At 42.9% G+C, this 14009-nt stretch overlaps 1 protein-coding gene across 7 annotated transcripts in view; it reads right to left on the minus strand.

The window, feature by feature from the left end:
• ALG5 (ALG5 dolichyl-phosphate beta-glucosyltransferase) overlaps window positions 1–14009 on the minus strand; it is a 49988-nt gene that overhangs the window by 11773 nt on the left and 24206 nt on the right. For all 7 annotated transcript variants that reach the window (XR_005224341.2, XR_006286565.1, XR_006286564.1 and 4 more), the window contains one exon: window positions 10951–11102. Coding sequence is in view for 4 of the 7 variants with exons in the window: in XM_037892692.2 (XP_037748620.1) it covers window positions 10951–11102 (152 nt within the window). In the remaining 3 variants the exon portion in view is untranslated. The remainder of the gene's footprint in view (window positions 1–10950; window positions 11103–14009) is intronic.

A 14009-nucleotide genomic window follows, 5' to 3' on the forward strand; every position in this document is an offset into this window, starting at 1 on the left:
TGGGGGGAATTTGCTCTGATGCCTGTCTCTGTGTGATTCATGAGTGTCTCTGGGAGCATTCATGCAATATAGCTGGGTGTGGGGCTCCACATGCTGTTGTGCTGAGTGATCACAGCTCCTGGAGGGGTTTGCTGCTGGTCACTAGCAAGGCATTGTGAGAGACAGGCAAGGCTGGAGAGAGTTCAGGGGGCACAGCGGTCCCACAGTCCTAGGCTGTACCCCGGGGATCCTGTCACAGCATGCACAAGCAATCTGTATCAATTTCCAAATCAATTGTGCTCAACTTCCAGTATGTTTATCCTGCCGGCCCTGCAAACTCACCCTGGGCTCTGAAACTCCAGCCCAGCTTTTTGCTGCTCGTGCATCATCACCAGCAACAAGTGTTTTCCAGGACAAAGTTAGGCCCTTTGTTATACATGTGAGACTATCTGGAATGTAGGCCTTATCTAGATTGGCAAGGGCTTCCCGGTATAGTTATAGTGGCAAACCCATTTAGTGGAGACATAGATTATACTAGCAAGAGTTCCCCAAATGAAAAGATACACTGGCAAATTTTTGTTGGTATGCCTGCATCTACCCAAGGTTGTTTCATAGAATCATAGAATATCAGGGTTGGAAGGGACCTCAGGAGGTCATCTAGTCCAACCCCCTGCTCAGTGCAGGACCAATCCCCAACTAAATCATCCCAGCCAGAGCTTTGTCAAGCCTGACCTTAAAAATATCTAAGGAAGGAGATTCCATCACCTCCCTACGTAACGCATTCCAGTGTTTCATCACCCTCCTAGTGAAAAAAGTTTTTCCCAATATCCAACCTAAACCTCCCCCACTGCAACTTGAGACCATTACTCCTTGTTCTGTCATCAGCTACCACTGAGAATAGTCTAGATCCATCCTCTTTGGAACCTCCTTTCAGGTAGTTGAAAGCAGCTATCAAATCCCCCCTCATTCTTCTTTTCCACAGACTAAACAATCCCAGTTCCCTCAGCCTCTCCTCAAAAGTCATGTGTTCCAGTCCCCTATATCATTTTTGTTGCCCTCCGCTGGACTCTTTCCAGTTTTTCCACATCCTTCTTGTAGTGTGGGGCCCAAAACCGGACACAGTACTCCAGATGAGGCCTCACCAATGTTGAATAGAGGGGAATGATCACGTCCCTCGACCTGCTGGCAATGCCCCTACTTATACATCCCAAAATGCCACTGGCCTTCTTGGCAACAAGGGCACACTGTTGACTTATATCCAGCTTCTCGTCCACTGTAACCCCTACATCCTTTTCTGCAGAACTGCTGCCTAGCTATTCGGTCCCTAGTCTGTAGCAGTGCATGGGATTCTTCCGTCCAAAGTGCAGGACTCTGCACTTGTCCTTGTTGAACCTCATCAGATTTCTTTTGGCCCAATCCTCTAATTTGTCTAGGGCCCTCTGTATCCTATCCCTACCCTCCAGCGTATCTACCTCTCCTCCCAGTTTAGTGTCATCTGCAAACTTGCTGAGGGTGCAATCTACACCATCCTCCAGATCATTTATGAAGATATTGAACAAAACCGGCGCCAGGACCGACCCTTGGGGCACTCCACTCGATACCGGCTGCCAACTAGACATGGAGTCATTGATCACTACCCGTTGAGCCCAACAATCTAGCCAACTTTCTATCCACCTTATAGTCCATTCATCCAGCCCATATTTCTTTAACCTGCTGGCAAGAATACCGTGGGAGACCGTGTCAAAAGCTTTGCTAAAGTCAAGGAACAACACGTCTACCGCTTTCCCCTCATCCACAGAGCCAGTTATCTCGTCATGGAAGGCAATTAGATTAGTCAGGCATGACTTGCCCCTGGTGAATCCATGCTGACTGTTCCTGATCACTTTCCTCTCCTCTAAGTGCTTCAGAATTGATTCCTTGAGGACCTGCTCCATGATTTTTCCGGGGACTGAGGTGAGGCTGACTGGCCTGTAGTTCCCAGGATCCTCCGCCTTCCCTTTTTTAAAGATGGGCACTACATTAGCCTTTTTCCAGTCGTCCGGGACTTCCCCTGATCGCCATGAGTTTTCAAAGATAATGGCCAATGGCTCTGCAATCACATCCACCAACTCCTTTAGCACTCTCGGATGCAGCGCATCCGGCCCCATGGACTTGTGCTCGTCCAGTTTTTCTAAATAGTCCCGAACCACTTCTTTCTCCACAGAGGGCTGGTCACCTCCTCCCCATGCTGTGCTGCCCAGTGCAGTAGTCTGAGAGCTGACCTTGTTCGTGAAGACAGAGGCAAAAAAAGCATTGAGTACATTAGCTTTTCCCACATCCTCTGTCCCACATCCTCTGGGGCCCACACTTTCCTTGGCTTTCTTCTTGTTGCTAACATACCTGAAGAAACCCTTCTTGTTACTCTTAACATCTCTTGCTAGCTGCAACTCCAGGTGTGATTTGGCCTTCCTGATTTCACTCCTGCATCCCCAAGCAATATTTTTATACTCTTCCCTGGTCATTTGTCCAATCTTCCACTTCTTGTAAGCTTCTTTTTTGTTTCCCCCAACCCCTTCCCCTGATATAGCTATGTCGGTTAGGGAGGTGGTTTGTTTAGGTGTTTTTTTTTTTTTTTTTTTTTTTTAAAAAAACCTCTCCTAACCGACAGTTAAGTTTAGGCCAGGCCTTAGTTAACAAATAACTCTGCAGCAAATCCAACTCATTCTCTTATTTGTATTGGCTCTGCAGGACTAAGAGGAGGGACAAAACTTGTGTCACTAAAGCGAACGGATACAGCAAGACTTGGATCTGTGGAATAAGAAGGTGCCATTTTACCAGTAATATTTGAGATAAAAGTGCACACTTAGTGCTTATATTGGAGAAACAAATGAAAGTTAATTATTTTTACAATGTTCACTAGCTCAGCATAATTTTAAGAAGAAACAGTTGGTACCATAACACGAGGCACCCTCTTCAGGCAAAATTATACATACAAAATGTTTCTTCCCATCAATCAGCTGTGAGTTGCCTAACAAACATAAATTTAACCAGTCACAGAGGTACAGAAAGCATCTAATTGTCAATCATTGAGAGGAATAAAAAATACACTTGGAATTTCCCTAATGTGACTAGAATCCAGTATGAGGCAGGATCCATCAAACAACACCTGGAATATTTGATTCCTTCCTGCAGGGAAAGGAATCCAAGATGCAAGGAACTTTTAAGAGATCCCTTTGGGTCAGAAAAGGCTAGTATTTCTGACTTAAAATTTACTATCTGCCAGTGTAGCCATCTGATTGGCTAAACTTCCTTCAGCAGTTTATGGTTTAAAAAAAGAAAAACAAAAGAAAAAACAGATCATCTTTCAGGTTAAGTCTGTAGTTGTAGAAATAGAAATATCTTCTCTTTAAATCTGGAAACAAGTAATTCCCAACTGTCTCTGTTATGCTTTTAATATAAGCCTTTTAACTTTTTTTTTTTAAGTTTAAATTTAAAAAATGTGCCTTATCTATTTCTGAGAAATAGATTAGTGGTTTAATCAGATTCAAAGCCTAAAACAAAGCATATGCTCTTTGTTTGGAGATTGCTCTCATTTCAGATCAATGTCAAAACTTAGCTATATCGGAAATAAATTTCAAAAACATTTGTTTGTACTGGTATGTATGCAAAAGAATATCCAAAAGGCAGCTTTAAAAATAATCCCAAAAAAATCTCTCCCCTTTAATTCTAAATAGAATGCATGCATAGTAACTTATAATGCTATGAGACAAATACAATACTCCTTTATATGGCTTTGCATGTCTAGAATACCTTTTGTCTATGGATTTCAAAACACTTTACAAACAATGAAAGGAGTTTAAAAGCACCCCACGCTAGTTTATCTAGGCACTTCTATGGCCCTCATCATGATAGTATTTGAGCACCTAAAGTATTTCAACTCTACCCATGTTTTCCTGTTTATGAGCACCTCTACAAATTCAGATATAGCAAATAAGAGTTTGTGCTCTCAGACTGCTGAAAGATTTAATATTAAGGAGAAGGAGATGCTCTGGTCAATAACTGTGAAACAGAAATAGAAAGGTGGAAGTGGTAAGACATAAAGAGATCCAATTCAAGTTAACATTTGGATCTGATTTTCAGGAGGGTTTTTTTGACATCCCTTCTCCCCTCTCCCCCCATGGCATGGGATGAGAAAACAGAAACAAAAGGCTCCATTTAAAAGGTGTTGGTGAAGAAACACTGAAAATACTGTAACCATTCCTTTTGGTGGCTTGCTAGCTACTTAAAAACAAAAGTTTTAAAACCTTTCACTCCGTCCAGTCTAGCAGCAGGACATCTACACTGTTTACATTGCCACATATATTAGTGAGCCAAATATCTTTCACTAACAACTGAGAGAGAATGTGCTCTCAACACTCGTTCCTTCAGTGAGGTATGTTAACAGGCTGCTGAGAGAGACAAAAATAAAATCTAGCTATCTCTTGGATAACTGCTTCTCTCTTTTCAGGAGCAGCACTGACAGGGTCCAGTGCTCCAAAAGAAGATGCGGCACTCTCTCCTGCTGCCCTGCTAATTCAGCACTTGCTCTCTCTAGCATGCACAAAAGGCTGCTTCTCCTTTTATCTGAGGGGAGGAATTCCTGGGGCCTTGCCTGCAGGAGCAGCTGGCCTCCTCCATATATGCAAGAAGCTCAGCATGGAGTCACTTTGAACTACAAAACTGGATGTTGGTTCAGTAGTTTCTCCCCAGCCTTCACTCCTCTCAGGACTTTTTCAGTAGTTCATCTTTTTGTGTTTGATGTGACAGAAATTCAAGTTACAGTTAGAGGGGCACTTTGCACAGTTACAGTTGGGTTGGTACTAATTGCATTAGAAATCTCAAATGTCAAAGGATTTATAAAGTATTCTGCTGTCATAGCTCACTACAGACACCAACTCAGAATACAGGTCAATAATAATGAAGACTTCCATTTTTTTTTTAAAAAAAGCTATTAATTTTGAATAGTGTTAAATGCCGAACGCTAACTTTTTGCTGTTTTGCTTTAAGAAGTTAGCTTTGGGCATGACATCTCTCTTGATTTACTGAAGCTAAAATGTGTAACAAAGCTCCAAAAATATGGGACAAAAAATTATTCATGCAAGAAACCTCAGATTATGTTGGTTACGCTCCTTTAGTCCAAGTTACTTTCTAGAACTTTAGTTGTGATTATTTTTGATGTAAAATAATTTTCAACTCTAAATGAGAAGTCATGTTTGTGTGATGTGTAGGTAAACTGAGGAGTGAAATGAAGGGCATTTGAGAGGCACAAGAGTGATTGTGCAATGTCAGGACGCAGTCCTGCCAGATGCTGTACATCCTCCTCCTGATGTCACTGGGAGTTGGGTTAGTGCACAGGTGCTGGCCTGTGATATATAGGAAGTTGGACTAGATGATCTGGTGGTTTTAGCCTTAATTTCTCTGACTTTGACTATGACCTTGCAGGATTAGCCGCTTAATGCTTTTAGAATATTGGGGGGAGGGGGGGGTGAGTTAAAAACTGAGGAAAAACTTGAAAGTGTAAAAGATTTATTATGTACCTGTCGTGTACGTTTTTCCAGACAAATCACTACAACACCGTTGTTAGTTCAGGTCTTTGATAACAAAATATCTATAAAATATTATTTACCAAGACGTGGGATAAATACACCGTTTCCTAATTTTTAGCCTACTTAACTATTCATCTGATAGGCTAGAGCATTCTGTGAAAGAAGGGCAGAGTAGGTATTTTTTTTAAATCAATACGCAAAGCTGCAGTGAGTGTTCAGGCTGGGACAACCTGACAAGAGAAAGGAAGTTCTAAGGGGAGACTGAGCCAACTTTAGTTTTAGTCTCTCAAAGTGAGAGCTAAGAGCCAAATCCTGGATCCGAGTTACACAGGAGAAGAGGACGTATTAGTCCCGTCCCTCCTATGTAACTCAGCTCTACACTGTGCCAAATGATCCTGAATCCAGTCAGCCCAGCAGAGAGGATAGGGGAGGATTCTGCAGAAGTAAAGTGCTTAAAGCTGAGTTGAGCTGATGAAGGGTGGGTAGGGAGGCCAGTGTCAGTGTCTTCAGACAGGTATGCCACTGAAATAGGATCTTATTTGTTGGCTTTTCTATAGCATCCTGCTGCCCCTCCTCCCCCCGATCGCTACAGTATCGGAGCACTTTCCTAATTCAAAAGGGTATCATGAGGATAAATTCATTAATACTAGGGAGGTACTTTCCTCATTTTACTGATGGGGAAATAGGGCACACAGAAATTAAGTAACTTGGCCACATCTTGCAGGAAACCCATAGCAGAGACGGTAATATAGTGCAGATCCCAGAGTCCCTGTGCAGCATAAAGACTATCCTTCCTCTCCGACAGCAGCTTCTCTCCAGTCCCCAGTGGACAATCTCAGAATGAGATCATCAGCCAGAAGTGGTATATGAATCCATTAAGGATTCCCTGCTGCTCTGAGCCAGAGTGAACATACCCCTCCCGCACTTGCAGGGACCTTGTGGAGGCACCATGAAGACAAACTGTCTCACTAATATTGACAAGAGGCCTGCTGGGATGGAATCACTGTCTTTGTTGGGCAGCAGCAGGAAGAAGCTGGGTTTCTCCCTGCCCCCCACCTTATTTCCACTCACTCTCAGGAGATGTGTACAGCCTCCTTGGTACACAGCCAGATTGGCTGCTCAGCTCCCGCCAAGTTACACACGGCAAATGCATCAGGGCCCAGATTTATCCAAAGGGAGTCTGAGTTATTGGATTGTCAGAGTCTCACAGTTTTGTGCAGAAATTGTTTTATTTAATAATTAATGCTGTCTCTAAAGGGTGAATTATGCTTCCAAACAGCTAAATAGGGCAAATCTATTAATAAAACATGCAATGACTGGATGCAAATATACACAGTGAAACTAGAAGAGAAATTTGTTGAAAGCTACATTAGATATCAAAGGAAAAAAACTAATTATTCTTCTTTTAGACAAATTTGCCATTTTGGAATATTTGCAGAGAATCATGGAAAAATATAACTCACTCTTTCTCCACGAGCACAGCAAGCATTCTTGATAAGGGGTTCCAAGTTTTATAAACATCAGAAAGCCTTAAGGGTATTGCTTTATGGTAATTTACAGAGTAAGCTACAGCATAAGGCTAACTTCACAGCAGTACCTCTGACTAAAGCAGGTTAGGACACGATACTGAAAAGGTCACCTGTTCCTGAAAATTTGGTATCTATTACAGTTACACACATCACCCAAAATTCTTATTTAAGTGAAGTCATATTTCTCTAGTCCCCCCCGAGTTTGTTCTGCATATTTCACTGTATGGAGTGCATAGTCATTTTCACTTTCTCACTCTCATTTCTCTCTTGCTGAAGAGTCCCTTAAACAGTCAGAGGAGCCGCAAAATCCTCATATGTTTTTAAAAGGAATTTATATTATTTACTACATACTATTTAGAGGGTATCAGCAACTGGAGTTACTTGAAACTGATGAATTTCAAACAAAGAAGATTGATTGTTTTCCCTTTAAGGACCCCTTTATTTTCTTTGAAAAAGCCAGAGAGCAACTATACTCATTGGTTTCCTCCTGCTTGCAGCACAGCTGTTGTGTCAGCCTCCTGAAGTAATAGATACACCTTGCAGTTAAAGAGACTGTCAGAAAATAATATATTTTGAGGGAGTACACTTTAGGGCTGTGCTTATCATGGAAATTTCCTTAACATGAATGCAAAGGAATTAATAGAAATACGTCTATAAAATTTAATTACTTTTTTTCCTTAGGAACAGATGAGTAGTCTTATACTCTAAGATTATGGGTAGTAGTCTTATGCTCTAAGATTATGGGTTCTATTCTTGGCTCTGCTACAGTATTCCTTTGTGACCTTGGACAAACCACTCGCTAGAAACTGATTTTCAGAGGTACTGAGCACCACAATTCCAATTTAATAGCAGTTGTGGGAGCTCTGTACCTCTGCAAACTGGGTCCTTAAGTTCTGCACTTTCATATCCTCATCTTTAAGAAATGAGGAGACCTCATAGCTTGCTTTCAAAGTTCTTGCAGTGTGTATTTCCCCTCTAACTCAATGTCAGATTTTTCACGTCCCTGATCCCTGAAGCACCCGCCCTACCCCAGCCATTTTTGTATCTCCATCCTAGAAGCAACATGGCTTGGCAACAACTGCTGAAGATCAACCTAAAACTAAACTTACAGGCTTCTGATTAGCACGATTGGACAAAAGTTCTCAGCATGTGCATGGATGTTGTACTCTATTCTTGTGAGCAGGCAGGTTAATGAGACACAAAAAATTTCTTTCTACGAGAGGTTTTCCTAGATGAAGACAGTTTGAAAAGACTAGATTATACTCAAACCTGGGCCTGTCAACCATGACAGCGTCCATTTAGCAAGAGAGGTGGTGCAAAAAGTCTACAGAAACTATGACACTTACTGCGGAAACAGCATTTCAGTCTTATGGGCATGTCTACACTGCAATAAAATACTTGCAGCTGGCCCATGTCAGCTGACTCAGGCTTGCAGGGCTTGGGCTGCGAGGCTATAAAATTGCAGTGTAGATGTTCGGGCTTGGGCAGGAGCCTTGTCTCTGGGACCCTCCCGCATCACATGACCTCAGGGCCCGGGCTCCAGCCTGAGCCTGAATGTCTACACTGCAATCTTCTAGCCCCGCAGCCTGAGCTCTGCGAGCCTCAGCCTGCTAACACATGCCAGTCGTGGGTGTTTTATCAGAGTGTAGACATACCCATCATAGCTGTCCTCACAAAGCTACTCTAATAATGGACATTCCATCACCCTCTCCAATGCTAAGTTACAACGAAAGACAGCTCTAAAACAATTCAAATTGTATTAATGGTTTTTACTGCCCTTCTTCAGACTAATGAGAGCCATTTTACTGCCCACTTTTATGAAACAGAACAGCATGGACAGAGTACATCAGAAACTTCCTTTACATATTAGGCTTCTTCTAATGACACTTGGTGGTGTACTTTTCAGGTACTCATTAGGTAATGATTTGAGGGAGGGTTGGTTGGTTGACGAGTAAGGAGTTGTAAAATTGTACTAGAGAGCAACACAGGCTGATGAAGTTTCTAACTATCAGATATCTCTCATTATATCACATGCCAGAGTAAGGATAGACTGCAGGGTTCCAGACATCACCATCCATCGAGAGTCTCATCAGTGTAGCCCAAGAGCCTTCTTGTATCTTTATCGCAGACACTCCGTTTAAATATTAAAACTTAGCTAACACATCTCTCCCCTCTTGCATACTGTATGCCTCAAGTATTGAGGAAGAGAAATTCTGCATCACTGCATTATTCAACCGATTCTGGGGGTACAGTTTACGTGAAAGATGCTAAATTAAATAAAATTGTGTTTTCTACATGCATTTTGGACACAAGACGATCAATTTGTAAGCACCACAGGATAATAAAGTTATAAGGAATTGACTGCATGGATCTGTCAACAACAAATCATGCCAAAACAACCTAATTTCCTTCTTTGTCAGGGTTACTGCCCTAGTGGGGGGGGGGGGGCAGTGAATATGATGTATCTTGATTTTAGTAAGGGGTTTGACACAGTCCTCCGTGACATTCTCATAAGCAAACCAGGGAAATGTGGTCTAAATGAAAATATAAGGTGGGCGCACAATTGGGTGAAAGACTGTGCTCAGAGTAGTTATCAATGGTTTGCTTTTAGACTGGAAAGGGGTCTCTACTGGGGACCCACAGTGGTCAGTCCTGGGTCAAATATTATTCAATACTTTTATTAATGACTTTGCTAATGGAATGGAGAGTGTGCTTTTAAAATATGCAGATGACACCACGCTGGGAGGGGTTGTAAGTACTTACAAGTACAGGATTAGAAGTCAAAATGACCGTGAGAAATTGCAGAATTGGTTTGAAATCCACAGGATAAAATTCAATAAAGATGAGTGCAAAGTACTAGATTTTAGGAAGGAAAAATTAAAAGCATAATCACAAAATGGGAAATACACTGAGTAGGCGTAGTACCACTGAAAAGGATAGGGGGTTATTGTGGATCACAAATTGAGTATGAGTCAATGTGATGCAGCTGGGAAAAAGGCTAATATCATTCTGGAGAGTATTAATAGGAGTAACATATGTAAGACACGGGAGGAAATTGTCCCACTCTACTCTGTGCTGGTGAAGCCCCAGCTGGAGTAGCATGTCCAATTCTGGGTGCCACACTTTAGGAAAGATGTGGACAAATTGGTGAGAGTTCAGAGAACAACAAAACTGATAAAAGGTTTAGAAAACCTGATCTATGAGAAAAAAACTGGGCATGTTTAATTTTGAGAAAAGGAGATTCAGGTGGGACCTGATAACAGTCCTCAAATATGTTGAGGGACTGTTATAAAGAGGACTGTGGTCAGTTGTTCTCCATGTCCCCTGAAGGTAGGACAAGAAGTAATGGGCTTAATTTCAAGCAAGGGTTGATATTTGGAATTTTTTTTCTAACTATAGGGGTAATTAAGCTCTGGAATAGGCTTCCAAGGAAGGCTGCGGAATCCCCAATCATTGGAGGTTTTTAAGAACTGGTTAGAGGAACACCTGTCAGGGATGGTCCAGATTTACTTGGTCCTGCCTCAGCACATGGGCTGGACTTGACAATTTCTTGAGATCCCTTCCAGTCCTACATTTCTATGAAGGGTAATGGAGTTAACAGAAATACATCCAAATATCCAACTATATCCTATAATGTAGTTCTTAATATAAAATTCATTGCTTTGCAAACATGTAATAGTTTAAAACAATAAGAAATGTGAAGTGCAATACAAAAAACAAGTACTAAAACTGATTAAAATGGATTTAACAGCTGTTTTTATACGTGCACAAATTGTTTATTGCAGTTTCCATGTGGGAGTTACATTTTCACAACCTCAATCAACTGCTATAAAAATTAAAAATAGAAAAATTAATTGAAGCTAAATGAAAGAACTTACCAGCGTTCTATATGAAGAGCTGAGAAAGTCCGTGAGGCCGCTTCTCTGGTTAACAGTTTAAACCCACATTGTGTGTCCCTAATTTCCTTGACACAGAGGAACCATACTAGGAAGTGGAACCCATACATGAGAAGAGTTCGGAAGTAAGAGCGCTATGAACAAAAGCCAAGAAATTAGATTTTTTTTTTTATATGACAAAAGAAACATCTGAACTGATCTGAACAGAGGATGAAAATTCCACTTCATGACAGTTTTGAGGTTAGAAATGAGTGTTTGTTTCACACAGGAACAAACACAGAATTGTGGTGGAGGAGAGGTGTGTCAGACAGTCACACCTAGGATCTCCCCTGGGATGTGGGAGACCCAGCTCTAAGTCCATGCTCTGCCTGATTCAGAACAGTTTTTCATCCCAGATCATGCCAAATCAGGCAGAGCAAGGACTTGAATCTGGGTGTCCCAAATCCCAGGCCAATACCCTAAACACCCATCTGTAGGGTCTCCCTCCTCCGCCACCCTAAAACAAAAGTTTTGTGGAAACTGATGTCTCTGCAAAATGTTTCAGCTTTTATGAAACATCATATTTTGCTGAAATTTCATTTAGGCAAAAGTATTTCAGCCAGGTCTACATCTGAATCATTTTAGGCTCCCAATGTAACTTTACAATAATGGTGTATGTTACAGTACGGAATGGGATTCTTATTGCAACTATGTATTTTAAAGTTTTGTTTCCATGACTCAAATTTAAACAAATACATATACAGAACTTGGTATAGATCATATAAGTAGAACTACATAGACATACTAGGACATAATGTTGTACTCACATTATGATTTTTGTTCTGAACATCCAAAACCAATTTTAAAAGTGTTTGTAAGCCTAGATTTTAAAAATGTAAACAAGTTTACTTAAGGTACAAAAAAGATCCCAACCACTATTTTAATATGCAAATTAAAAGTAGCTTTATGTCAGGCCTTAAAAGAACAATAATCCCTCCCCCCACCTAAACAGTATCCTTTTATTTGCTCACTGCTGGATTTCTTTCATTCAAGATCAGTTCAGCATAAGCTAGTACTGCTTTAAGGATACATAAAGCAATGCAAGTTACAGGAAAATGTATGCCTATGTACACTGCATATATGGTGGACTGAGCAACAGTTCTCCTATGTAGCCAGTCATGAATGATATATAACAAACATCTAATACAGAAGAAGCCAACAATTGTCAGTATTGACTGATCTTGTAATTTAGTTTATGCACATACTCTAATGTTTCCAGTAGATTTTTCTCCCATTTTGCTTTAGCTGGAACTTTTGTTTATTAGCAATTCTTAACCACGAAGACCAAATCGTGGTCCTAACCACAGCCCCTCCCAGCTGCATGGTGAAGCCTGGTTCCACAGCTCTTGTTGTCTCTGAATCCAGAGAGGATTCCCCAGAGGCTGCTTATCCCATTCCTCCTGTGATTCTATCTCTGACTGCCATATATGGAAGCAGGGACACTTGGCAGTAGTGTCTTCCCAATGCTACTGCGGAAAAGGCAGCATCATTGCTAGCTAAGTGACACCAAGGGAGAGCGAATGGGCTGCATGATTCAAAGAGCTGACAGATGAGGGGAGGAGGAGAGCCTGATCAGCTGAAGATTTCCTCACCACACTAACAGAGATGTAGGGGAAGGAAAGGTACACCCACCTGCAAATTTTCCCTTAGAAAGGCCCATTCCAGTTCTTCTCCCCTATCTCCTGGCAGAAATCTTGTGAGGGAAAGAGGGAGCTGGATGCACTTGAAGGGAGTTCATTTGTATATGATCCCTCAGCAGCTTATCACATGACCACAGAATCAGAGAGCCCCTCCACTCTATCAGCGGTCCTCCAATTTTTCACACCACCCCTCTCCCCTTGCTCTGTCTGCATCCCCAACCTCCCGAGAGCCAGGGCTGGGAGTGGGGCTGTGGCTCTGGGGTGCAGATACGAATAAGGGGAGGGGGGTCAATGCGTGGCTGCAGCTGCAGGCAGGTCTGGGGCTGGGAGTGGAGCTGTGGCCAGGGACCGAGGCTGGGGGCAGGGCTGGGGCCAGGCTGGGAGTGGAGCTGTGGCAGAAGCCAGTGGCTAGGGCCACGGCCGGGTGCGGCACCGCACCCGGGAACTAGGGCCACAGCTGGGGGCAGGGCAGGGCAGAGCTGGGGGTGGAGTGGGTCTGGGTGGTATCCTCTCCCTCCCCCTGGTGGGGGCTGGCCCAGGCCCTGCTATGGCCCCCTCCCCCATGCCCCACAGTTTGGGAACCACTGCTCTAGACGCATCAGGCCCAACCATCCCCAGGATTAGTTGGTCTGGTGCACAGCCAGCATATGTAGACAGTAACCGTCTTCTGTACCCATTCATGTTGTGAACACAGGGTCCAGGATTTAGTCCCATTACTGAGAGAGCTTTGGGGTTTCTTCTTAACTATGATGCAAACTTTCTATTCCCTAACGCTTACAGGAACTTTACCCGTGCATTGAAAGGAGAATAGATCCCTGACACTATTAGATAATCCAGAGGGAAAAGCAGTGCTTAATTTGTGCCAGGGCGGAGTCCCCAGCACCTCTAGGCTTGGCAGTTCAAAGCCCTGACACCTTTGGGCTTGCTGCATGAGTTATGAATGGAAAAAAATTGCTTGAGCCCTGGCAGCTCTTTCATTACAAATTAAGCACTGGGGAAAAGTAGAATATATACTAGGATTTGAACTCCCTGCTATCTCCTCCTGGACTTTTGCAGCTATTTCAGTATTTTGTATACATTTTAGAATGATTTTAACTACCACACGCTAGTGCAGGGGTCTCAAACTCAAATGACCACGAGGGCCACATGAGGACTAGTACATTGGCCAGAGGGCTGGACCACTGACCACCCCATCCACCCGCTGGCCCGGCCCCGTCCCCACTCCACCCCTTCCCTGCCCCCATTCGGGGTGCAAGAGGGGTGCGGGGTGCAGCAAGGGGCTCAGGGCAGGGAGTCAGGGTGCAGGGTGCAGCAGGGGGCTCAGGGCAGGGGGTTCGGCTGCAGGAAGGGTTCGGGGGGCAG

Source organism: Chelonia mydas, chromosome 1 (genome assembly GCF_015237465.2).
Source record: "Chelonia mydas isolate rCheMyd1 chromosome 1, rCheMyd1.pri.v2, whole genome shotgun sequence".
Classification (NCBI taxonomy): Eukaryota; Metazoa; Chordata; order Testudines; family Cheloniidae; genus Chelonia; species Chelonia mydas.